Source organism: Gymnodraco acuticeps, unplaced genomic scaffold (assembly GCF_902827175.1).
Source record: "Gymnodraco acuticeps unplaced genomic scaffold, fGymAcu1.1, whole genome shotgun sequence".
Lineage (NCBI taxonomy): Eukaryota > Metazoa > Chordata > Actinopteri > Perciformes > Bathydraconidae > Gymnodraco > Gymnodraco acuticeps.
Window position 1 is genome coordinate 1,677,203 of NW_022991513.1, and position 27,714 is coordinate 1,704,916.

The 27,714-nt window shown below is 39.6% G+C and overlaps 1 protein-coding gene across 2 annotated transcripts; it reads right to left on the reverse strand.

Annotated features, from left to right (window-relative positions):
- Window positions 1-537: 537 nt before the first annotated feature.
- On the reverse strand, window positions 538-27,562 carry mindy2 (MINDY lysine 48 deubiquitinase 2). 2 transcript variants are annotated; one of them, XM_034197043.1, is made up of 9 exons: window positions 26,580-27,562; window positions 25,885-25,942; window positions 21,711-21,775; window positions 11,705-11,863; window positions 10,827-10,929; window positions 9,080-9,222; window positions 6,543-6,716; window positions 5,393-5,572; window positions 538-4,518 (listed from the first exon to the last, which is right to left on the reverse strand). In XM_034197043.1, the coding sequence occupies exons 1-9, from the start codon at window positions 27,477-27,479 to the stop codon at window positions 4,315-4,317; spliced, it is 1,986 nt and encodes a 661-aa protein (XP_034052934.1). In that variant the 5' UTR covers window positions 27,480-27,562; the 3' UTR covers window positions 538-4,314. The 2 variants fall into 2 exon arrangements, with proteins under 2 accessions (XP_034052934.1, XP_034052935.1); XM_034197044.1 differs by lacking the exon at window positions 538-4,518 and having other exon boundaries at window positions 6,525-6,716.
- Between the last annotated feature and the right edge of the window lie 152 nt (window positions 27,563-27,714).

Sequence of the window (27,714 nt, forward strand, 5' to 3'; positions counted from 1 at the left end):
TGCCTTTGCTTCAATATTATTGAACTAGATATTTCCTGGCATGTTAAAGTGTCAAAAGAAAAAGTAACATCACTGTCTCGTTCACAGTTATGTTCCAGTTTTAAAGACAAACCAGCTTCAGCTTCCTTCTGCACAGTGATACAGTATGAAGGTGTAGTTTGGTAGAAAGAAAATAGTTCCTACATGAAAGTGCTCACAACAAGGCCTGTGGATTATCTTGAGTAGCCGGGTTGTGATTTCAGATTTTTATTTAACCCTTTTATAACCACAAGCCTAATGCCACATGATTTCATTACATTATAAATAGGCCAGACACTTTAAAGCCAATATTCCCAACACTCATCAACTCCCACCAAAACAATCTAGATTGAAAAAACAGTACAAGTAAGAGGCCTTTTGTTTGATTTGGAGTCATCTTGCCCTTTAAATACATTAGTCATCAGGTTCATCTGATCCTCAAAGTGATTAGGTTGAATTGTCATCAATAGGGTCATTTAAAGTGATTGTTATTATCATTACAAATGACAACACAACAACTTATGATCTTAGTCTTTTATTATCGTGGTGGTACTTCTAATCGGGTTGAATGTCCCTCGTCTATAAGGCATTTTGTTATATATATCACCATATACATTATGTGACTGATGTGAAAGGCTACATACATTATTTGGTCATTTATGTAAATAGATGAACATTGAAATCAACACAAATGAGTAACCTCCCATATTCACAAACACCTTCCTTCTGCTTGTATGTTTCATGTGAAATATAAACAGTGGGCCATACAGTGGAAATTATATTTTTTGGGATAGTTAATAAAACGTTACTCTTTCTAGTATTTAAGTCCACACTAAATGCACCACAAAGTACAATCAGGGAGTTTGATATTGCATTAAAGAAATGCTCCCTTTAGATTGTTCAACACTGCATGTGTCTCTAACAAGAATGAACATGTCCCTCTTTTTGCTACATAGATGACACTTAAGCTTTAGAAATCAGCCTTTTCCCCTTTTTTGTTTGTCAAGGTGTGAGCATATTTGAGTAAGTTGTGTAGTTAAAAGATGGACTACCTGAATTAGGGGTGCACCTACACCATTTTTTGCTGATTGAGTCGAGTACCTGGGTTGTCTATTGTCTTCTGTATTTTGTAGAAAAACTGCCTCTGTTGGACCATTCAACTGAAACCCATCAGTCTTGTGTTGTAATTCACATGTCCCTCGTCGTCTTTGAGCTCTGTGCTGGTACTCAGGCCTTGTACTGGTATCCTGTTGTCTGGTATAGGTGTACCTCTAACCTGAATATATCAAACTGCAGCAAGTTCCTTTAAAGTGGTACTAGTTGTTTTGACCAATGTACTTTAATTTCAAGCCAAAAGAATGTAACAGCCCTTTTATATTTTTACAAATTAATATTATTCAGCTGGTTTAAGAAACCGACCATGTTGAGTTAATCCTTTTGGCCATGATTCCATTTTTTTTAAGTACCCAAAGGACAATAGCACTCTTGCACAATTTATGTTCTGTATAAAATGAGGTATGTTTCTCTTTTGTTAGTGCATATTAATGTAACAGTGCAAAACCAATTACAACGACTATTTGTTCAATGACCACCTTGTCAAAACACACATTTTACAGTATTTACCCCACCATCACTTTTACAAGGCATACAATAAAAACCACTTTGAGACATTGAACACACAATATCCTTCTGATCAAACCGTCTTAGGGACTAGGGTGAAACAAACACATTACAACAAAATATCAAATTATGATAGTAATGATGAGGGGTAGCAAGCTAATGCACAGTAGTAAATCTAAAATAATTAAAATGGGTGGCATGTGTCACTTCACTCTTTTCACTCATACAAACACCGGCCAAAATAAAACTTCCCATATTATTTTAAACGACACCAAGTGAAGTTATTAAATATTCACCCAAGAATGTTTAATCAGCATGTTCACTTGATGTGCCGAGATATAAATGAGGTGAAATTCTGAAAAGACGGACAAAAAAAGAAGCAATGTTGCCACACTTCCTCACTGCCTTCTTGCATTCACCTTATTATATGTGTAATTATTTTAAGCTCAATGAAAAAAAAAAACAGCTAAAGAGTCGATGTCAAATATATATAATCAACAATGTTTCTTTACCCTGTCCAAGGTTTTTGTTTCTTTCAGGTAGTCACAAAGTACACAAGAGGAGCAGCTTTATTAATTTCTTTAGTGTAAAAGTCAACGAGGGTCTTAAATAATATAGTGTCCTTCATATTTAAAATAGTTGTGCGTTTACATACGCAGAAATTAAGGTTGTGATTTAGGAAGTGATTATAGGCCGAGGAACTGTGCCAATACATAAAAGACACTGGAGGATATGTCCCTACACAAAAGGCCTGAGAGTATCTTTGATGTGAAAAAATGCATGGATTGTCTTGTTCTGGAAATCTACCTGTTTCCTTTTGTCCTATAAAATGTGTTGAAATGTTGTAAGGCGTTTAATTATTTACAAAATGCGGCCTTAGGGCCAAACAAACATGGAGCTCAATCTCCAGCCGTCACATGGAGCCCACCAGAAAGGGTTTCCCACACAGTAGGTAGCCTGCTGCCTCCATGTAATTATCCTGGCCGTGAACTCGTTCTCACAGAACACAACAATGGAGACCGCTTTACAAGCACTGCAAAAACTGTCTCCCTCAGTCTGTAACAGAAGGCTAGAGTCAAGGCATCCACTTGGAATGTATAGATAGAAAAGTCTCTCAGGAGGCAGTCCCATGGTACAATAATGGCACAAACCACCAGCTAGATCCATTATAAGAATGCATTAGGTAAATATGTACATCACGTGTTTGCGCGCTGCAGTGAAATGCACACAAGTAAAAAGTCCATACCACAGAATTCAGAGTATATTGTATGCCCCCAGGAAAACTTAGTTTGTAAAAGAAACCTAATGTTCAACAATTAACTGATTAATGTATCCGTCTCTGAATTTGACATTTGAGAATCTTTACCCAGAATGGGGCTAAAAAAATACATTGAATGTACACTGGTGGAGAACGGTAAAGGAAACGTCCATTTGAGAAAACAGCAGCATGACACAAGTCAGGTTCCCTACTTTGTAACTGGAGTTTGAACTTGTGTTGTAAATCTCTGTGTCACATATTTTGGATTCAGGTTACTGGAAAATAACCTGTTGAGAAATATTAAATGAACTTCCCTTGTCAAGAAGATTACATGCAAATAACTATGTTTTGCAGTATTTCTTTTTAAGCGTGACTGCAGTGGAACTTCTAAACACAGGGGATTATGATAGTGCCTACACACACACACACACACACACACACACACGCACACACAAGAAAGTTGGGTCTCTCACAGAAACAACTTAAACCAGAAACGTTCTTTTCAGTTTGACTGCCTCAACATACATTTGGTAAAATAAAATCACAACATAAAAGGAAAGACAAATCCTTTACTGAACTTGTACGGCGTAAAAAGATTTGTCTAATTCCAAACCGAAACTTCAACGTCAGCGATGTTCAGTAAATGTGTTTACCACAAGTCAACTGTACATACAATACACACAAAACAAACACACTCACATTCAGACAGAGCAGAATAAAACACTGCCATACTCTGGTAAGGCAAATCTGAACAGCGCCAACTGTGATGAGTTTTGTTGCGTAGCTACAGAGTCTGGCAGCTATCTGCCATTAATGAACCCTTCGGTACATAGTGTTACGGAGGGGACACAAATAGTGTTTGACCAAATTCCTACAGGCAATATTATGAGCAAATCCCTCTCAGCTTCCAGAAAAATAAAAAGTATCTTACACAGATACATAAATAAAAAGTGTAAATATTGATACGTACAAAAAAGCTTATAAGCTGCAGCAATGACACATGAGTGAAATGATTGAACTTTTTGGGAAAAGTAAAATGGAGAGAAGGTGACATTTTGTCTCTTCAGATTATGTATTTTGCTATAAAATATACCACCCCGAATAAACTTGACTCCACATCACAAATATAGTGCACTGTGCTACTTGTAACAAAGTTTGGCAGACTGTATGAAAGATAAGGGGTAGTTGTCGTTGTAGTGTCCCTTCCTCTGGTGTCCAGGTTCCACTGAGGATAGAGGATAGCAGGCACCAGTGGTGTGGGAACAGCAAATCCTCTGTTAGTCTCAACGCATCTCTCCTCATAACGTCTCCTTCCCTTGTTTGTCCAAGTGTCCAGTACATGGAGAGACAAATGCAGTCCCCCTTTCTCACATAAGCAAATGCACCTAAAACTCACACTCATACAGACACACTGTATGTTACAAAATCATACATTTGTCTTTATCCTTGGATTCTTTCTTGGCTTTGCGCTCCACATTAGAGGTCTGTTTTCCCGGGCTGGGTGTGGCTCCTGCTGCAGCTACCATCCCAGTGCCAGCTGCTGCTCCTCCTCCAGGTCCTCCTCCTGCTCCTGCTCCTCCTCTGTCCACCTCCTCTCCCTCGGCCGGCTCTGGCTGGTCCTGCTGCGAAAACAGGATTGAAGGGCAGAAGGGTATAAATTCATAGGTATGAGTATGTTTCATGCAAAGCTACTTATAGTGTTCTGAACTGGAATTAAGTGATAAGGCAAATATTAAGGTCTTGGTTAGAAAATATGAAGAATTGTACAGGCTTTGAAAAAAAAAAAGAATACTTTGAGATATGTTTATGCAGAAATCTAGAAAAACAATCAATCTTTCTTTAAGTTCACATGAAGTTGGGAAACATTTCCCAACTTTATGTTTAAATAGCATACATTTTAAGATATAATATTACCTTTTAAGGTGTTAAAATATATATATTTATTTTTAATTTAATTTTGTATATGTCAATGACATGCATCTATGTGAAAAATAAGTATGAAGAAAAGTAGGAATTAAGTGAAGGAAAGGGGAAGTAAGGGATTCAGTTTTATGTTTTTTTTATATTCTGATGTTTATTTGTTGTTTCATATTATATTTAGGTAAGAAATATGCATATTTGTTAGAAAAAAGTATTATATAATTTATTATTGTTGTTACCAAAAATCAAGAGGTACTTAAAGGAGTGCCACATTGGTTATAATATTGTCGTTTATAGAAATAATTGAATCATTATGGTATATCTTACATATCTATAAGGATGTGTAATAACTGATATAAGGGCAGTCTGAGGGGCGATGCCTGTGTCTGGACCTCACAGTGAAAGGAGGCTGCGTTACAAGAAAAAATAATACCATTATCTCTTTTGAAATCGAATTCCTCTTTTATAGCTCAAACTCTCTGATTTAGACATCCATCTGTTTCCAAAAGCCCTCTGAGCTACATTAAATGCTCCACATTTGTAGAAAGTCCTCCTCCTCCCCTCCCTCCCCCCCACCTGTGCCTCTGCCGCCGCTTGCTCCTGCTCTTGCTCCTGGTAGTACTGGGAGGCGCGCCGGTCCTCCTCTTCCTGGAGCTTTTTTGCCAGCTCAAGGTCACTGATGCCCTCGGGCAGCTGGTCCCACTGCACATCCTGGCACTGCTGCTCCTGCTGCAGCGACAGCGCCATCAGATAGTCCTGACACACACACACATACACACACACACAAGCACACACAGAGTAAGACTTGATAATTTACAAGCAAAAGTGTCAATGTGATGCCTAAACTGTGCTGTGTTTATGCAGCAGCTGTAATTCCTCAGCCTATAATACCAACAGACCAATCCACGACACTATTACTTTCCTAATAATAGAGTCATTAGAGTTAGTCCATTCATTTTAATTTGCTGTACCATCTTTATTCTACTCTTTGTATTCATTGGTTTAAAATGTCCTTTATCCTGCTTCTATCCATGGTATTAAACTCAGTATCTTATATTATTTCATGTACTCTGTCCCTGACAAAGACCCAATTTTCCCCCTGAGATCATTACACCTTTTCTCCAACCTAATGGAATTGATTATGAGTGCAGAACATTGCCTTCATGGATTTTTTTTCACCAACGCCATCTCGGAGAAAAGGAGTGGGCATGAGTAAGCAACGCAAATAAAAAGTAATAGCCCCCATGCTCGTGGAGGTCTGTGTGTGTGGGAGCGAAGGCAGACAATTTATCAGCGCTTTGAGCGCTGTGGCCGACCAATGAGCAGACAGCTGTGAAAGCAGCCGGGAGACATAAACCCAATGCATTATAGTCCGATTTGGTGACTATGTGCTACAGCAAATCATGGATGAGAACAGAGGTAGGCGCGTGCGGGAGCCATACACATCTATTATTAAGGAACCTCCCTGTTTTAATTTCAGCCTGGGATGGTGCACAGTAGATCTTTTTGTACATGGCTTCCTAAAATCTTTGTTATGTGTTTCTTTATTTTTGGCTCTTCTTTCCTCCAGTGTTATTTATAAATGTTTGTAGAGCAGTACAGTGACCTTACTGGTCTTGTATTCTGTCTCATGGCGTAAAAAACCACGTTGTGATTATACATCAATCCTGGTTTTGGAGTGGATCATTTCTGGTTCGTCTAGTCTTGCCTGCATCAGTGCTCAGACCTGGTCTATCTGATCCTGCTGGCCTCGGTACACAGTCTCTGGGTTCGACGGAGGGCGCAACCGGAACTCAGAATCACAGAAGTTTCCGTCTCCGTCGACGTTGTGCAGACTCTCCCAGACGACCTTCTCCTCCGTCAGGAAGCCTTGGTCTGTGACTAGGAGGTACAGCTGGCCCTGGGAAACAAGCAGGCGTGCATTACATACAAACATACAAACATCCAATCAGTATCACAGCGCACGCAGACATACAAGACTGCATGGTTACTCCTGTTCCAGGGACATTGACAGGACATTTTCTGCGATGATCTAGCTAGCATGATGCACAAGGGTCGCTCCATACACTAATATGTTTCTCCCTATTGAAGTCTTATTTAAAAGACAGCGCAGACTATGGCTGGACATTATCAATGAAATCATCTCTAACATGCCAATAGATTATGAGAAATGTGTCATAGAATATTGCAAACATACCTGCAGATGAACGGCACTTTACTTTATTGTGAATCTGCTACCCCAAATGTTAATTTAAACATAATAATGCAGCATTGCATCACACATTTGAAACTATTGCGCATACCTTAAATCTTTGCAGGAAAAATCAGCTAGCAAGAACATGAACTTAACAAAAAGGACTAAACTAAACACTATTAGACTGCCTGGAAAAAGGAGATTTAACCCTCATTTCCATCTGTGTCCTATGACCTAACATATGTCCAAGTGTTTTCAAGGTTTTCGACTGAAAGAAGCATAGGAACCCTGCGTAAGCACAAACAATCTTTATGTGGTTGTTTATCATAAATGATTGTAACTGTGTGTACATGTAAAAGTGCAGCTCAGTGATTGCAAAAGAACTCGGGCTGCTGAGTGATACACACAGCTATGCTTACTTTGGCTACAATGGAGTACTATTCAAAATTAAGTAAGCAGGCTCCACTTCCCATCCTGCAGACAACAGGAAAGGTCTGTCCGAGCGGCAGTGATATAGTAATCCAGCTGTGGGCAGGCGCCTAAAGGGTTGTAGTGATTGGTGTAGCATTGTACACGTGTAATACATAAATACCAAGCTTTCATCAGTTTTTAGAACATGTTATAGCAGAACTTGTGTGAACAGTACAGCAAAATATCAAGGAGCTTTAGGCAAATGGAAAGACAAACAGAGAGAGTGCTTCCAACGGTAGAGGGCAAGACTTGATAGTAAGTTATTTATCTTAATCTACTGTAAATTACTAGTTACATTTATTACAATTCAGTTAAATATTACCAAAAGTCTCCCCTATAAAAATCAACCATTCATCAAATAATATAAGAAAGCACCAGAATGATTTCTTACTGAATAGCCTTCAGAACAATATTTCAGTAAAGCAAGTTCATTATGTTGAGTTGACGGACAAAATAAAGGACATTCCATTTAAGATTTTAAAGGTAGTTTTGCTGATATCTATATGAACATGAACAGTTATCAGAAAGAAATCTTTACCTTTAAGAGGATTCTGTCAGAATACCCATTTGAGTAATACAGAGAAAACACAGTAAATGTCCGGTTAAAGTAAAGGGCCTCAAGCTGCTTGTCACTGAATGGGGGGACAGTTAATAAAACAACCTCTTTTAAGTTGCCGCAATTTCTAAAGTAAGCTCCAAACTGGAGTCTCAATCTGAGTATACCTACACTTAAAGGTCCCATGTCATGGCCATTTCTACTGATTATAATTCCATTGTTGAGGTCTACTAGAATAGATTTATACTGTGCAATTTTCCAAACTCACATTGGTTTCGCATACAGCACTCTGTAAAGTATGTGTATTCAGCAGTATTCACTCTCTCCACTAAACGGCTCGTTGCAGCTCTTGCCCCCCCCTCTCTGTGAGCCCAGTGTGCTCCGATTGGTCGGGACCAGTCGGGACGTTGTGAATCGCGCTGAGCTCCGTGGAGGTATGATTTCCTTGTTTAGCGATACACAGCGAAACACAGCCAAACTCACCCTGAGCACACACAAAGTCACAGCCGAAGTAAAAACAATAAGTGTGGCTTGATATTGAGTAAGAAAAAGGTTGATAAACGCGGTGAGAATGGGTCTGCAGTGAGAATGGGTCTGCAGAGAAAATTTCACCGCGATCCCAACTGTCTGTTATCAGCCTGCAGCCAGGGAGGAGAAATCAGCAGAGCTGCCTGCACTGAGTGTGTGAGGAAGTCCGTGGATTGGTCAATTTGGACCAATCAGCGGGGGCTTAACATAACGGCTCCGCGGACGTAACGTAACGGCTCCACGGATTGGTCCATTTCGTTCCGGGTACGGATGACATCATGCGTACCCGGAAGAATCAAATGGACAATGACGTATCTCCAACGAGGCGTTTTGGGGAGGTATTTTCTGTATACTTCTGTGTAGAGTTTTACTCGCTACAGGGTGTACTTTGAGGGTTTGACTCTGCACACCGTTTACATGCATAAAAACCTTCATAACACACAAGGGGACGGGTAATAACCGGAAAAGCATGACATGGGACCTTTACGGTGAAGGTATAATTTACAGTGTTCACCTTGTATTTGATCATGGTGCTGAAGTGGTTATTCCTGAAGAAGACACAGAGCTCTCCCTCCTGTACGGTGGATGTGAGCTCACATAAGCCATGGTACGTAAGCTGAGTGGCTGTGCTGCTCAGAAACTGCTCTGCCACGATGCCTGGGGCGAGAGGAGGGGAAGAGGAACCAAAGAGGAGACAAAGAAGGAGAGATTGAAATTGTGATTGATGAGCAAATGCAGAAACATGGACTTAAGATCAGTGTCAGTTGAATACTTTATCTTATCTTGCTTTTAATCCGTATATTTCACAGAATATACAGACAGATTTAACAATTCACTTAAAAATGAGTGATATAATGTCAATGTTGATTTCATTTGGATGAGCTTCACCTGTTAAAAATATACTTATGAAGTAACATAGCTTTTTTATGTTGCATTATTAGACCACAGACCAGTGGATGAGTCAATTGCGTTACATTGCAGCGATTCTTACTCATTCATGGGTCACTATTTGGAAACCCCGCTGTAATGTGTGTTGTAGCTATTTGAACACAGACTTTGTGCTGCTGGAAATGGTCACGGTTGCTATAGTGAACTCAATATAGGCTGAGAGGCAGATGGTGAGGGATCTGTAAGATAGAGCGGCATTCAGCAAATCCCCGGGAAATCAGGCAGTCAAACAAACACTCCAGCCGAGAATAACTTTTAGAGGCTGGTAGAAAAGAAACTTGTATTAAAGTACATTAAAGCATGACAACTAAAGTCGTTTTTAAGAGTAGAGTTTTATATGAGTGGAGACTTCACCCACAAATTGGTCATTAACATATTGAAGAATAAAAAACAGCAAATTCTAGATCCAATTAAATAAATGGGCCTGCCTACTACTTGTCCTTGCAAGCTGAAGTGTATTATATAGTAACATTATAGTGTGCATGAGTTAATCTCGTGAGCATACCACTAGATAAAGGAGATTTGGGTTATTCTCCACAAGTTAAGGGGTATTTTTTCGATACTGATAGTTTTTCTGTTGTAAAACATGTTATCCATTTACTTAAATGAATCACTGCTATGCTCTTCTTTTACATTGTTTGGTCAATGTGAAGTTTTCACCCAAGAATTCAAGGCAACAATGGGTTAGCAATGGATATTAAAATGATACTTTTGTAGTTAAAGAAGAAAATTCCTCTATTGAAGTAGTGATGAGCAGCATAGATGTCACTTAAAGTAAGCCCTAATTGTACATTCCTAAGCTACAAATCCAGAAATATTATTGAAAGGAGTAAAGTGCCAGGTCCGTATCACCCTCGGCTCAAAGCTTTCATGTGTTGATTTTGCAGCAGACCAGCTCACTCAGGAAGCTCAGTGTTGAATGAGCAAATATTTTCAGTGGAGACTACCAACAGCTGGTAAGAAAGCTGGTAAGTGTGAGCTGTGGAAGTATGTCCTGGTTTGCTTTTGTCTTGCCCTGGACAGTAAACACATATCATTTAATGAACACTGCTGTTCATGTTTTTTCCAGCAACAAGTTCTACTTGTGATGCTCGATATGGACGACACAAAGATAGTATAATTAAAAGAAAGAAGATTTTTTTAAATCAAAAATGTATTTTTTTTTTAAAGTTTAAAATGTCCCCAAAATGCATGATTTAGTTTTGTTTTCTCCACCACCAAGTGCCCAGGGAGGGAGAGGAGCTGAGGGTGACAGGAAGGAGTCAGGCAGGTCAGACAGCAGAGAGAGAGAGGAGAGAGAGGAGAGCACTCACCTTCCCCTGCCAGCTCACTGTTGTCTGACTGTTTGCAGGATATTATCTTCTCTACCAGCTGGTTGTAGCTGCAGTTTCCCACTGCCTTGACAATGTCCTGCATCTGCAAACAAAAACAGCAAAAACTGTGGGAAAGAACACTCACCAAGCTTTGAAGCTGATTTAATGAAAGCCACAGCCGATTTATACAAAATGTAGAACAGAGAGAAACGTTGTAGTGAAATGAGGTTCATACTGAAACTAGTATCACTTTGTAAACTTGATCCCTCTTCATGTTTACCATCTTTATCTAGGGTTGTGTGAACGATATCATTGAAGCGGTCTGCTTCCAAGAGAACTCAGAATGCATAAAGGACATACCAAAGAAGCTTGACTCAGTTTATATGACATTAATATTCATTCAAACGCTAAAATCTTTAAATGTGGGAAATGTCAAGGCACTGTGTGGTCCCACTCTTCTACAGCATGGTATTCATACCATATGGTGCATGATGTCAGGTTTTCATCCTGCTTTCGATCTTTATTTATAAGCCACTCTACAGAAGATTAATAAGGCACATTGGGGTTCACTCAAGTTCAGTCAGGTACGTTCATGTATCACTGATAAATCAGGATGAGCAAAGATTTCTGAGAGTTTCCTGTCAGCGTGTATTACTTCATTATCACCCCTCTAGGTTTGTTCGTCATAAATTAGGGTTAGTACAAAACAGACAATAACTAGTGTGAGCACGACCTGAGAAAAACGTCAAGAACAGGCCGGTAGAATATTTTAATACTTGGAATGAATTCTAAGGACACGTGTTGAGGATAGAGAGGCAAGCAATAAAACAAGATTGTTTCTGGGAGGTAAAGAGAGGCAGCAGTGAAGTCCATCTCACCTGGGGGTCAACCAGCCAGCCGTGGTAGAGAGGGATGTCGAGCAGATCAAACACAATGCATTCTGGGGTGTACTCGAAGACCTGCACCCCTGTGAACTTCACGTTCACATCCAGACCCGTCTGCAGCTTGTGCAACACCGCCATGGCATCACTCATGTTCTAGGGAATAAGGAGATCAGATGCTATGTTAGGAAATGTGTGATAACAATGCAGCAAAGTGCATACATACTGTATACAATGTACAAACAAATATCTTTAATAAAACGTTTGTATTTTATATTTTTGTATTAAACAAGCTGTGCCTTGTCCAGCTGTTGCAAGTGCCTTTGTGTGTCTCATTATTCCTGTTTGTCTGGATTGATTTTTCTACACTTACGAGAAGTCATTAGCTGACATTTATTCCTGTACACTACAAAAAAACACATTTCCAACATTTGTGCCTCAAATTTGTTTTATCAAGTAGTTCTGCTTTACACTTTCCTGTGACTCAGTTGAGAGTTTTCATATTTACAGCACTTATTCGTTTTCGCTCTGCTTACTGTCAATCATCCCACGACCACAGGAGGAAATGGAAGTCGCTGCCAGGAAATCATTTGATAATATATTTCTGAGTGAGCACTCAGACTCATTGTTGAGAGACATTTGATATTTCCCTTTGGTAATATTACCAAGGGGTGGACAAAATATCAGGAACACTCGACAATATAATCTGATTCAGCCAGCTCTACCATTTGGTTGACATATTATGCACAAAACAACCTCTAGATGTCACTGTGGTTCGAACAGAATGCCCTTCAGCTAGCTTCCACTGAGAAAGTTGGCATGCTAAAAATCACTGCTGAAGAAATCACTCTTTTTGGTCAACTTTTGTAAGGTAACCATATCATTTTTGACAGATTTTAGTGTCAGAGTACTGACTGAACATAATTAGATAACTTGATGTACAAAACAAGTTTTAACAAGGGTGTAATTTTTTTTTTTTTAAATATGCTCAACCAATCGGTCGAATTGGCCTTTTATGGTAAACTAGCAATATGACCTTTTCAGAGTTTCAGAGATATTGTCCAATAAAATATGGTAAATAAATAGCTAGATTCATGGTAATATTACTAAATCTATTATTGCCTAATGAGTCTCAGAGTGAAAGAGTTATAATAATGTATATAGCACCTATCATGCATGGCATTCTGCCCAAAGTTGCACACAGATGAGCAAGTTAGGCCAACACAGGATATGGACATTTGCTGTTGGGCCAGTGGTTTCTTGTTAGGCCAATTCAGCATATACAGTAAGATGAGCAAGTCTTTTTTTATTATGAAAAACACTTAAAGGTGGGGTATGTAATTTTGGAGAAACCAGCTCGAGTGCGCTAGAATTTGCCAAAAAAAGCCGAAAAAAAATCTGCCCCTTCCTTCAGACTTCCTTACAGAGCCCCTCCTCCAACACACACAAACGCGCACATGACCAATGAGGGCACGAGATAAGTTTGTGCACAGATGGAAGGCTGACGGGCATGTAGGCCATACAGTTATTTTAGCCGGGCCGGCTCAGATGATTGGTCGTGCTTTTTACAGTACTACGGCTTTCACAGATGTCAAAGCATTTAATATATTCATTGCTATCGGGATGTTAAGAGCATTCCATGGAATATAACAAAAAGTGTTTCTGAAATAAATTACATTTTTTTTTTACAATTATAATCAGGGGTGCACACAACCTTTTTGCCCTGGTTCTCAAAGGAGCACCTGGAGATGGTGCTTGGTGCGCATCCTTAAAATGAAATAAACCGGACCTTTTGAGGGGTACTTGACTTTATAAACGGGGGGGGGGGTTGCGCTAGTGAGCACGCTCATGGACTGTTCACCGGAGCCTCGCAGCAGGGTTACTGTGCGGAGTGCATAAAGCAGACCCTTCACACGATAGCGAGGGGGTAGAGCGAGGGATCGACAGATGCCGTCGTGCTCGCGGATTAAAAAAATCAAACCTAAACGGCTTACGAATTATACTTTGGCGGCCGTTAATATACCTGGGTGGCCCGCCCAGGTAAAGTCTATGTGTGGGAAACCCTGCTATCTTACCAGTTAATATGCAACTTGCAAATATCTCTCTCTCTCAATGTTGGTGCGCAAATGCGCCTTTTTTCAAATGATCGGGTGCTCCTTTTTTCGCGGTGGGTGCGCATGCGCACCAGCGCACCAGTTATGTGCAGCCCTGATTATAATTAATGATCTTTTATGAATATATCTGGTTGTATATATTGCTCATTTTCCATAAAAGAAAAAAATGTATTTGAGTTTGTGTTTTATTTCAGTTTGATGCATACAAATACTGTACATGCAATGGATCGAGCTTAAGTTTAACTTTCGATTGAATGATATAGCCCAGCGCAACACCTTCGTCAAACATGTTGCCACTTGTTTGTACCATTTTCAGGCGATTTGTAATCTGTTCTAGAAAAACGATGTGTTTTTTAGGATTTCAAGAAGCATATAACAAACAATGGATGTATTTTATGAACATTTATCCATGCTGAAAGTAGATTTAGATGTGTTAGGAGTGAGATAGAGATTATTATCTAATATATGCATCTGATGAAGCATTGCATGAAGTCTGTTGATGATCAGAGGCTGTTGTTGGGGCTGCATACATATTTTTACATTTTTGTTTTGTACAGTAGGCAGACCATGCAGGCCTCAGAGTTAAACTTGGGCGTGCGACCATAGTTTTACTGTATTTTGTTTTGAAAATCCACAGCGGAGGTTTGTGTCGTACTACATGCCGTGTATTTTGCATATCTCTCAGTACCAACGATCTGTGTGTCTGTTGGCTCGGAAATAAACTCCGTAATAAATGTAGTCTACATTTCATAATAAGAGGTGTAAAACCTGAGAGCATTTTAAATCGCATTTGAACTAAATGCTTATATAATCTGTAGTTGTATTTGTATTGTTGATTTAATGTGTGAACGAGGCGATATAGAGAAGGTTAAGCTGTCATTATTAGGCTGTAATTTGTTATATACTGTTGGGTAAGCAGGCCTATTGTTTTTGGATATTTGTGGAGTTAGGTGGTCCGTGAGAGTTTTTTTATTGGTTAAGTGTTCCTTGGTATGAAAAAGTTTGAGAAACACTACGCTAGTGGATTGTCAAAGGGGGAGCCTCGTTGCGGGGAAATCATACAGATGGCTAGTCCGCCCCTGATGATGTTTATGCACACGTTATTATTAAAAACAAATTAAATTGATTAAAAAAAATATTGATAAAAAAAAAAAATATTATTTTGTAATCATCTCGTAATGATGACACTTTGGGAACCCCTGCTGTATATGATGATTGTTGAAAATGCACTTTTACCATAAAAGGCCAGCTCGACCAGTTAATCTGACCACCCTGACTGTGTGGTCAGTCAAAAAAATTAAAATGGTTTGATAAAAAAATGCAAACAAATAATTTTTCCATAGCTTTTTTCTTGGTCTGGTGGTTAAAGGGTTAACGACGTGACAGAAAACGAGAAGAGAAGAAGAAAAAGGACGACATGCATCTCAATGTTAAAATGAATATATGAATAAACATAAATGTGGGATTTTTATTTATTTTGCGTAAATAATAGCTTTAGTATCAAAGTATGTTTAAAATCCTTTAGTGATAATTTCCTCACTTTTTTAACTTTCTTATCTTATAGCTCTCGTCTATATAGATGACGTAAGGTCAAATTACGTCTGAAAAAGCCAAAGATGCATTCTGTTAACACTGATTGCATTACTTTGTTTGTATGTCCACAAACATCAATGCCCACTGTTTAATATTTCTCAAGGCTCAAACAGTGCATCACAGAATGATTCAACATTATAACAAGCCACCACAGAGATCATCCAACAGCTTTGATCTCACTGACACCTCTTGTGTTGGCCATAATTAGTTTCAGTTTAACTTTATTAATCATAGTAGGTTAATACAGGGTCAACAGTGCAATGACATGTATTAGAGGAGAGAATGGGTCAGCTCAGCAATTTCAAGCACTTGTCATAATATAAAGATAAAAAAGAAAGCTTGACAATAACCTTAGAAAACCTTTTCAATAACTTTATATGGCTTCGACATCGTTGTGTGTTTTTGTCCAGATGATGGGAGATGACTCACTGTAGCAGAAGGCATGCATTGACGTCACTTTTTCACATGATACCAGCCCCCTTCATAATGAACAGACTCAGCCCTGATACTAGGAGGAAAACAATAATTATTTTAAAAAACAAAGGCCGTCAAAGTCTGCAAAGCCCCATGCAGTGTGCGAGACAGTGGGCGGTCTGTGGACACTGAAATGTACACAGAAATCAAGCTGATGTATATAAAGTATGCAGCGTCACAGGGAAGTAACGTTACACAAAACTAAGCCTCAAGGCCTTGAGATGCCAGGGGCATTTACTGAGTAGAACACAGAACCCAAAAGAGCTGCTCTGGGTATATTTCAGCAAAAACTTTGCTATCTTAAAGCAGCAGTCTGGTCAAAATGGTAAAAGCTTGTCGGTTTCACACAGACCCTGAGAAAGTATCGCTTCACCTTGCCTGACTTCTGTTTTGCCTTCAGCAGTGAGTATGAACTGAAAATCAGTTCAGCCAATTCCACAACAGCTTTTTACCACCTTTTAATACCAGCGTTTTATACATGTTTTACAATTAAGAGGACATTATTGCAGATGCTTGTTGCAATTGTGACTTCCCTAAAATATAATCCAATTATCAGATATATCCTACTTCAGGTTTGTCTTTTTTAAAGCAGCTTTTAAAGTCCTCAAGAAAAACAATGGCTTCACTAATTGCAGGGTGTTTAATAGTTTTATAAAACAAATCTCAGTTCGTGTCCGTTTTAATTGGATTTCACCTGGTGTGGCCCAAACAGAGCTGTGAAATATACCCTTTTTGATTCTCACACTGATTAGAAAAAAATCAGAGCTGTGTTTTGTGAGATGGAAGAATCAGAACTAGTGTTTGACTTTTAAATTATATTTTGTTATCACTAGTATTAGAGAAAAAGGTTTTGAAAGCTTCCAAAAATATACAAATGTAGAGAGAAATTATTATAATTCACTGACTGAACGATTGAAGAGAACCGTTTCCAATATGACCACCATCCAATCGCTTACTGCAAAAGATGCACCCTAGAGACTTTATATACACATAACATCATATGTATGCCATATATATCTATAGATATATGACTCACGTGTATGCATCCACACACCTGAGAACCAAACGGAGCTCAGGGCAATGTTTCCCAGCTGGCTCCAAACCTCTGCTGCCATTACAGTCTGGGATCAAGTTAAGCCTTGCAGCTGAGCCCTTCAACTCTGTTGTGTTTGTGTTGTGAGTGATTTCCTCTCATTCTTCCAACAATAAATGACTAGTGACAGAGATACAAGTCAAATGAGCCAAAAGCCAAGCCAATTAGTTTACAGATACCACAACCATAAACCCTAGATAACAAACAGAAGATTCAACCACCTAACAGAATGGCTAGATGGTAATCAGAAATCAGAAACAGGTGTATTGCCAGGTAGGTTGTATGTCATCCTTATTGTTGTTGTATGTCATCCTTATTGTTGTTCTGTTGTTTTTATGTTACAGGTGTAACTAATGTCCTGCAGGTCACCCTTGAAAAAGAGATCTTTTGATCTCAAGGGGCTTTCACCTGGTTAAATAAAGGCTACAAACAAGGTTCGCACATACTAGGAATTTGACTTGATGTCATGGTGCATACATAAAATATAAAAAACAAGAAATCTAATATAAAACAAAAAATATTTTATACCGTAATAAAATACAGTTAAATAGCAATACAAATTAAATAAAGCAGTCATTTACATGGAAATAGAATGCTATGAATTAATTTAAGAATATAAACTATGAAATGTGATATAAGAATATGTGCAGAAAGGAGTATGAACATTGTGTGCATTAATGTAATGCATATAGTCTATGATGTGGCTGAGTTAAGTGTCAGTGGCCGGGCCTTGTTTAAGAGGCCGGTAGCGGAGGGGAAGAAACTGTTCAGGTGGCGAGAGGTTTTGGTCCCGATGGAGCGCAGCCTCCTGCCAGAGGGGAGGGGGGTGTCCAGGGTGGGAGGGGTCGGCCACTATCTTCCCTGCCCGCCTCAGGGTCCTGGAGGCATGCAGGTCGTGGAGGGATGGCAGATTGCAGCCGATCACCTTCTCTGCAGAGCGGATGACCCGCTGCGGCCTGCCCTTTTCCTTGGTTGTGGCTGCGGCGTACCAGATGGTGATTACAGCATCGATGATGGAAGTGTAGAAGTTCACCATCATCGTCTTTGGCAGGTTGAATTTCTTCAGCTGCCTCAGGAAGAACATCCTCTGCTGTGCTTTTTTGATGAGGGAGCAGATGTTCTGCTCCCATTTGAGGTCCAGGGCGATGATGGTGCCCAGGAAGCGGAAAGACTCCACAGCGGTTACTGGGGAGTCACACAGAGTGATGGGGGCGGGTGAGGCTCAACGACCACTGTCTTCTAGTGTAAAGATGTTATACTGTTTAACCATTTTTTTATTATTTTGTCAGCCATTTTATTTTTGTTTTATAAATTCTTTGTACTTTTGTTTTGAAAAGTCTGAAAGTTTTTTTTATAGTTTTAAAATAAATATTATTATGTCTAAAATAATAATTCTAATCAAAATGTACATAAATCCTTTCAAAACAAGTTATAAAAGTGTTTATTTAAAAACACTTTAAATGGTCTAAATTAAAACAGTGAAACACGGTTGAATGCACTCCACATCCTTTTGTTTATTTGACACGTGACAATGTTAAAATATTCTGAACAGCATAATATTTGTTTCACTACAACATCGAACAGCTCTTTTTTATTATTTTAAATGTGAATATTTATTTTACATGATGTATTGCAATCATTTTAAGGTTTTTCTAGTATGAAGTCTCAAATCCCAAAAAGCAAACGGATTCAAAGCCTTCTGAATAAATACTTTATAACCTGTTTCATGTCCAATGAAGAGTATAATTGCTGTCAAATCATAAAATAAAAATATTTTTTTAAAGTAATAGTTATAGTGAGGGTGAGCTACTGCAGCTTTGGTGCGGAGAGCTGAGGTGAAAAGCCTTCAGCGGGCCATCTGATGATCTCAGTGTGTGGATTAGGGCGTTTATGAGCGGATGAGCAGTGATGGCAGGATTAGCAGGGCTGTGTAATGGACCACAGCTCTTCACTTGAGGGCAGAGGGATCCAACAGCAGATGAGCACTTGGCGATGATTATCAAAGCATCACTGGCATTCATCTGTGCGTGTGTTGGATGCAGTTCCACAGTAACGTTAGCGATGGCCTTTCTACATAGTTACTTTCCCTCTTCTGCTTAGTTTTGAATGAAATAAATGTACCTAAAAACCTAAAATGTACCTAAAAACTAAATCCAAACAGATGGTATTAACTGGTAGTTGACAGAATATGACATTACAGTACCAAGATAAAGGAGTTTGTTCCTACAAAGCTTTCCTTTCTTTAGTCATAATGGATGTTTGGCCGTTAAGAAAAATGCCGTCAAGAAAGAAGTTTATAACCAAGCCTGACACTGTTGTGCCATTGTTAAACCAACTCATTTTTAGGGGATGTTAAACACAACATATCCATTAACCTCATATAAATCCCTGCAGGACAAAAGTCAATTATATCATAACACCACAACCCATCAGTGGGAGCTGTAAATAATAAAAATGGTTTACTAGGCTGTAATGTCCCATAATGTGGGTCATACTTTTATGAAGCCTGGCACATATCCGCAGCTGTCACTGCTCTACTTTTCAGTTGGATGCATCATCAAGCTAATAGAAAGTTTCTAGCATTTGTCAGGCCCCATTCACACATAAAGAGGACAGAACACTTCTCACCATAAATTGATTATAGGATTCATAAAACGATACATGCGTGTGCACTGGAGCTTGTAATGGATTGCATTAAATTGTAAACGTGTACCCATCAAACTGATAACCCTGTGTAAAGCGTACTTTCTGATTATATAATTAGATAGATCCTGCTTGAATTAAATATGTATCCAACATCACAACCTGTATAACTGACAGCCCAGTCTCTCCCTTTTCTCCCATCCACCATGAGCTTTTATGGTTCTTGCTTTGTCTCTGACATCACCATCAGTATTTGCTCATCATGTTTCCATATCACCTAATGTCAATTTGAGGTAGATTCATAGTCAGAGGACCCATCATTCGATTGCCAGGGAGCTTACCAAACAGATTTGTTGGAAAAAAGTGCATCGTTCATCATCAAAGCGGCTAGGGTTAAGGACATACGCAACAATGCTTTTTAATTCCCACGTTTGCATTTTATCTGCTTTACTCAGAACTAAAAGAAAAAGGTTTAAGAAACATTAAGGAACAAGGACCAGAACTTTGAATGACACTACATTTAAAAAAAGGCTTCTCAAACATGATATAATGATGCCTTCAACAGTCATATGGGTGAATTGCCTTGTGAAAGAAGATCACTCTCACTTCCACTGCTCCTTCGAGTAAATATTTAACAATAGCTAAAAGAGCCACCGTGCAAATGCTACTTTAATCCTCATACTCTCCTGTGGCAGATGATGTTTTTAAGCGGAATTTATAAATAGAACTACTTCTGTTATGAACTCCTACTGCTCTTTTCAAAGACAGGGTAGCTTGAGTTGTATTTTCTAACAATCCAATAAGCAATGAAAGCTCTCCAAGATATAAAGAGGAGGACACCTTTTGTTTGACATGCACATAAACACATTTCAGACTTTCTCTCTTAGATCTCAAAGAGCCTCCCACTTTGGTCTCCACACATGAAGCACACGGACATGAGGACAGCCTCGCAAAAGAGCTCTCAGGCCAGTGACTAGAATTAGACTGCCATAATAACTATCCAACACACACTCATACCACTCCCTTACTTTAACTGTGCATGCTGAGAGCACCACTGATTTATTGAAGAGGTTGTATGTCTGCTCAACTTAAATTTAGAAAGAGCGTTGCAGGAGCTTCTATGAGGAGACTGCACATTATTTTTGCTCCTCTTTGAATGAGGGGCAAGTGTGGCTTCAAATTATTCACAGATGTGCTGGTGCTCTGCCACGCAAGAGGAGGAGAGGCCGGGCCCACACTGCACTCGGCAGGCAGTGGAGACGGGAGGAAGCTGGGTAGCTGGAGCCACACACACACACACACACACACACACACACACACACACACACACACACACACACACACACACACACACACACACACACACACACACACACACACACACACACACACACACACACACACACACACACACACACACACACACACACACACACACACACACACACACACACACACACACACACACACACACACACACACACACACACACACACACACACCACACACACACACACACACACACACACACACACACACACACACACACACACACACACACACACACACACACACACACACACACACACACACACACACACGTCTCTAAGCATTTACAGCCATGTGAAACAACATAATCTGACACTCCTGACCCCCTTCTGAGAAATAGATTATGTAACGTATAGAGTAATGGAAAAAAGCTAAGCTTCAGTTTCATGTGGTTTGTCATCATCTCAATGCTTATTTCCATATTATGAAACACAGCTGATCTTCTTACCTTAATGCAAATGCACAAAACCGGCTTTAGTGTAAGCATGCACATCAGAGCAAAGTGTGCACCTCACTTTGTGTACTGTGGTGAAAATACATCAAGCGGAGGTATATTTTGAGTGTGTCGATGAAAAGTGAGAGCTCTTGTTGAACTCGCAAACACTGGCTTCAGCACAGAGGAAGAGAGAGTGTGTTCGTCCCCAAAGCCCTGTTCTCCTTAGGTACCACGAACAGTCAGCAGATTACTGATGCACACACATAAGCAGAAACACATGTCTGTTTAATAATAATTCATCAGTGATTAAGCAGGCCTTACCTGCTCATAGTTTAGCCGCTGAGCCTCTGATATCTCTTTAGGCTTGGTTTCCAGAATGTAGTCTCCTGCAGAGGGACAGAGGGAAAGAGATGATGACAGAGCGAAACAACCATGATTGATTATCGCAATAGCTTTTTATCTTAAGCATTTGTATAGAAGAAGACAGATGGTTTCAGATGTTTCGAAAAGCCATTGGGAGCGTTTAGCACTGGCCAGCTGTTCTACCAAGTGGAGGCTGTACCGAACATGCAGCATCAGTAGAGTCTCTTTCTACTGTGGCGTCACCTGAGATCTCTGTAGCTCTCAGCGCTACAAACAAAATGTTTCATATGAACACAGAACACCAAATCTAGACTTTACTCTACATCAGGCGTATGTGGTTCTATTCAGGGCAGACCATTACACAGCTGAGCAGGACAACTCAAGCCACATGTTTATTTTGTTGTAGTTTGCCTCTCTCTTAAACAGTCTGAGCTTATTAAGGCAGAACATGAATCAGAATGTTCTCAAAATCCAGAAATTGTGAAATGTTATGAAAACAAAATTATGAATGTATTTGATGTGGATAAATTGTTATGCTATAATATAAATAATATATATAATATGAACTCAGACGATTGCTAACAAACATCAGGTAGGATTTTCTGTGAAATGGGAAGATGGGTGGGAAGGGGGAGGGACGGGGTGGCATGGGAAAGGGATTCCCTATATTTTTTCTTTGTCTTTCCTTTTTCTTTTTGTATTATTGTCTATATAATTTGTATCTGTGTATATAAATTCCTCTGTGAGGGCAACAAAAAAGGTCACAAAAAAAATCGGGACATGATCTAGTCAAATATCCAAACTTTCTGAGGCGCAATATCTGTTAAAAGGTAAAGTATTTGTCAAAATATTCTGAATAAAGTATAATTGTGCTGTAGTGATATTCAAGCATACCAATTATATTGCATATGATATTTGTTTTAAATAGATCCTAGAAAAAAAAACGACCATGATTATTTTAAAGTATTTTTAATAGAAACTAGGATAATGATTTAAAAATGATCATTCCCTGCACCATCATATCCGTAAAAAAAACTGTGATTACATTTTCTTATGAAATCTTTCAAACGTATTGCTTGTACATTTTTTTTTGTTCCTTGTGTTATTAGAAACCTTTTCTGTAAATCACATTGATATAATGGCTAAGGAAGCCATGCAATTATATTTTTGTTATTGCTGCAAAAGCTTAAATGCAGTCCTTACTTTTAAAACTCATGCGTAAGTGTTTTTCAAAACGCTTCACAGAGACTCGTGTATTTATTGGGAACTGGCAACAGAGCCACGCTGCACTGTCAACACATACTTGAACTGAGTATTACTCAGAGGAATGCCATGGACCTCTTGTCATCAACAGCTACACATGGAGAAAAAACACTTTTGTTGTTTTGCACAAGCAAATAGAATGAATGGCATGGATTAAGTGGGAAAAACAGCCTGTATTTGTATTGGAATTTGTGCTTAATAATTGTAATGAGTGTCCTAGAAAGGCACGATGATTTCTTCATGTGAATGCAAACGGATACACCAACCAGGTTCATAGACTATGTCAAACGTGTGAACTATCAAGGCTTTTGGAATGAACAACAGACTAATTGCAGTTTTAAAAAACAGTAGCACTTTACATTACAACTCAGTTATAAGTTGGTAATAGTGGGCTAATACTGTGTTTTGATCGTAAAGAGGCAAAGGCAAAAATACCAGTTTGTATTTATTTGAAATTCAATCATTTTTTCCAGCAGGGGGCCAGCTAGCGGAGTGGATTTACTCCAGCATGTGGACGGCAGGGAAAGCCCCTCGCTGCTCTGTATTCCCTTGAACTGTGGACTCACTGAACTCTGATTCTCCACTAATATCTGTGTCTGTCTGCCTCAATGTGTCTGGATCACTGGCCATGCTACGTTGCATACTGTTGACGAGGACCACCACCCGCTTTAAACTACACATCACCTACCATCACTCCTTGTGTCTGTGTGTTTTGAAAATTGCTGCTGAGGTTAGAAGTATCTAGCAGCCCCTGGACGTGATAAGATATTCATGTTGTGTGCTGTTATTGAATGCAAGCACAAGGTGTCCACCCGAATACAGCACAAATAAGCACTTTTGGAGATTACACATAGTGCTTTTTTAGTGCATTGTTGAATTCCTTCATTAGGCCTACTTAACTGCAATTTAATAGAGATGAGAGCAGTTTGGACACGAACAAGTTAAAAAATCCATATCAGGGGTACACTTAAGTGTCACTTTATTATGTTTTGGACTATTGTATCGATTCTCAAAGACATGGTTTAGATTTATAAATAATAGTTTACATGCAAAGACCAGGGTCAAACTGTGGCTCATATTGCATAATGAGTAGTAAAATGATGCTAAAGGGACAGCATGTAGATCCAACTGTTCTGATTGCATAAAAATGTACATTTTGTTACCCAGATTGTATGCATATGGCGATGTGTTCTTTAAACCAGTGGTTCTCAACTGGTGGGTCGCGACCCACTTTCAAGTGGGTCGCAGATGTGTGAGTGAAGAAAAAAAATTTTAGAATTGTTTTTTTTTTTTTTTGGGGGGGAAAAAAGTCATACTTTTATTTTGAAGGCCCGATTTTCTAACGCTGTGCATGCAGTAGGCGTTGGACTGGAAGTACCGGAGACCATAAACGGTTTTGAAAACTTCTGTCACGTAGTGATCATCTTCTCAATAAAACATCTTTGCTGATGTTTTTCCGAGTCTTCTGGCCAATCAAGATTGTTGCCCACGGAGAATAACTTTGCGGTAGAACTATTCTTTATCCATGGGTACAACTTCAGATAAAAATGAACACATAATTAAATATGACCCCCAGTTTTGATGATTGACAGGTCACAGAACAATGGGGGCTATCTACCCTTACCCACAATTTAAAGTAATTCACACAGAATATCTCCTCTTTGCTCTTCTCTCTGTGAGGAGCAGCAAGCAGTCATAACAAAGTGAAAAACAAACAATGGCATAAAATATTATTAATATGTCGGGTAGTAATAGATTTATTTATTTTCTTCTCAGAGTGTACCAGAATGGGTAGTTTATATGTTAGTATTTCAAAAAATCTCCTGGGGGAGAATCCCCCCAGACCCCCCTTCTGGGGTTGGGTTTTCAGCATGTGGGCCTTTTTATGTTATGCAGTTCAGCTTTGATTCCATCATCTCATTAAACCTTATTTAAAAGCATACTTTAGTTCTGTGAAGAGATATAAGGGATATATGCACTGTACTTCACTTTAATTAATAATGTATGCTGAAAAGAGTATATTTTACTGCACGATTTTTTGTTGAATAGATTTGAGTGGTTCAAAATTTCGGGTCGCGATCTATTGACTAAGGAAAAAGTGGGTCCCGAGGCCTGACCAGTTGAGAACCACTGCTTTAAACTATAACAGTGTTCTTACAATTATATTTGTAAAAAGCAATGTATCGTCTTTCTTACAGAATTGCAATATATTGAACTGAAACCCTGTATCCTAATTCATGCCAATACAAAGTCCAAGTAAGGGGAACATCTACTATAAAATAGTTCACATACAGTTCTGTGATGTGGATTACATAGTCTACTCATGGCAGTGGATACTGGAGAGGAGAAGCTAGTGAAGCCCAGCTCTACCTCTAGAGAACCCCTGCAGTAATAAGACTCTCTCGACTTTGATATTCTAAAGTTATGAAGGGCAGGAGACAGCCAGAGAGAAGAGATAGCTCCTGTTTCCTTTGCAACAGCAGAATATGTAATCAAGGGGATTCCCCTGTTCTGCTCTCTTCCTCTGTTGACTGGAATATATATATATATATCTGACCTAAAGTATGCATCCGCCAGAATTTGAGAGGACGTGAAACCTAAGAATGTCTACTAGTCTGTTATTGGCTGGTATGTGCACTCATGGGCAATGCTACGGAAAAGCAGATCAACATGTTAGTATTGGAGAGAACTACTTTCTAAATGTTATCTTCTGCAAATTACAAAACAGGTTATATTACACACAGTTTGTTATTGTAAATGTGAAGCCAGATGAAAAAAGCAGAAGAGAGCCATATTCACTGAGGTTGCCCTTTCATCAGAGATGTGGCGTCAACCTGCTCATGTTTAATACGTTTTAATAGACACTCACCAAGATACTCCATCAGTTGCTCAACAGTAATAATTTCCATCATAGGTGGCATCTTAACCTGCAACAGAGAGACATGGAAACCCACTGTTTAGGGCAGTTTAACCAGGTATTCTATCAATTACAGATGAATCGATTATTGTTTGGTCTGTAAAATGTCAGAAAATAGTGAACAATCTATATCCAATATTGTCAAACTACAATGTGATGTTTTTAAATGTCTTGTTTTGTTTTTGATTTCAAATATGTTCAGTTGTATTGGATATAAAACAAAGAAACGCATCCCTCTTTGTATGCATAGTTATACAAATGTATAGATGTTGAAAATAGCTGACAATAGTTGATTGACTAATCATTAGTCACTTAACTGTTGCAGTTCATTGTTCATTAATTCTGAACCCATGCATCAAGCAAAGCACTGCAACACAAGTGAACTAAAAAACAATACAAAACAATTTAGTATGTTTGACCCATGTGTTACAGTTTGTAAAACACCTCATATCATTGATATAAAATACTAAATGAAATAATCTTCCCAACAGAAAGTGCTGAGGGGTAGAGGAGGCACCAGGACTTAGTGTTAGGTGAAGTGTTAAATGAGTCTAAATGTACTATAGTTATGATTATATAGAACAGCTGCTGACAGAGCTTTATAAATATATCCATAGTCTCTATGTATCTATGATCATCTTCTTTACCTTCCATGCAAGCAGAAGGACATTCATGATTGCCAGTAATGGACAAGGGCCGTTCTCGTTCTGGGTGATGATCGGCGTGTTCTCCTCCCTCCACTTGATCCACTTGATGTGGTATAGAGACTGTCCGGCGGCGGCCCGTTCCTTCGCACAGGCTGTCTTTGTCCCATCGGCCTCGTACTCGCCCTGCAGCGCCAGGGCCAGTCCTCGGTCCTCCAGCCCCTCGCTGTTCAGATCGGAGCTGGGGCAGGAGTTGAGGTTAGAGAAAGACTCCAGGGAATCAATGCTTCGGGACTCTCCACCGAGGCTGGGATCGGGGTCACTCCCACTCGGCAATCCCTCCGATAAGGTGTGATCACCGGACAGCCCCGATCTGACGTGCGCCGTTATTGCGTTGTCCGTGCAAAGATGAGTCGGTTTGGCAAGTTTTGTCGGTTCACTTTCTGCACAAGTCAACACTTCAGCATGCACATCTGCGCCCTCCATAGCGGGAGGTGAGGACGGGCCGTCAGAGGTGTTGTTTACTAACTTTGAGGCACCACCCTCGTTATCTCTTGCAGCCAGCACCGAGTCATGCCCCATCCCGTTACTGATCTGATCCCCGGACCCCGACTCGCTCCTCTTCTTCTTATCCTCCTGCACGGGGAGGACTTGGATCACTTCTAGCACGTCCGACTTCCCAGCACTAGAGATGACATTCACTGCGCCGGGAGCACTCACATTTGTGATGCTGTTATTACAACTAACGTTGACCAAACTACTGAGAGCAGCCTCACTATTCTTGCATTGATCAGCTGTTCCTTTTACTCCACCGACAGCAGTTACATCGCCCATCTCTCCTGCAATCGTGGCACACAGCGTGCTCCCGTCAGTGTCTCGATGCAGGCTTGCATTTTTCTCCATTTCGATTTACAGACTGTCGACCGATTTTAGCTAAATTGCAGTAGCAGCTTCAGTCCCAAAGACGCCATGACAACTCTGCGAGTGACGTCATCAGAGTGAATTGCTTTCAGGCCGAGCAAAGGGGGTGATGCGTTTGAGTGGGCCCGTATTCTTCAATTTATCCCTCGCGTAAAACAGGTGTGAGCCATCCCAGATATTAATTTATACTGACTTTATAACATTCCCCCCTTTTTTT

Coding starts and splice junctions, on each gene's coding strand:
- mindy2 (XM_034197043.1), bottom strand. CDS start 27,479: ATGGAGAAAAATGCAAGCCTGCATCGAGACACTGACGGGAGCACGCTG. Junction 21,776..25,884: donor GCAACTGATGGAGTATCTTG/GTGAGTGTCTAT, acceptor GTCCCTCTGCAG/GAGACTACATTCTGGAAACC. Junction 11,864..21,710: donor AGCGGCTAAACTATGAGCAG/GTAAGGCCTGCT, acceptor CTTATTCCCTAG/AACATGAGTGATGCCATGGC.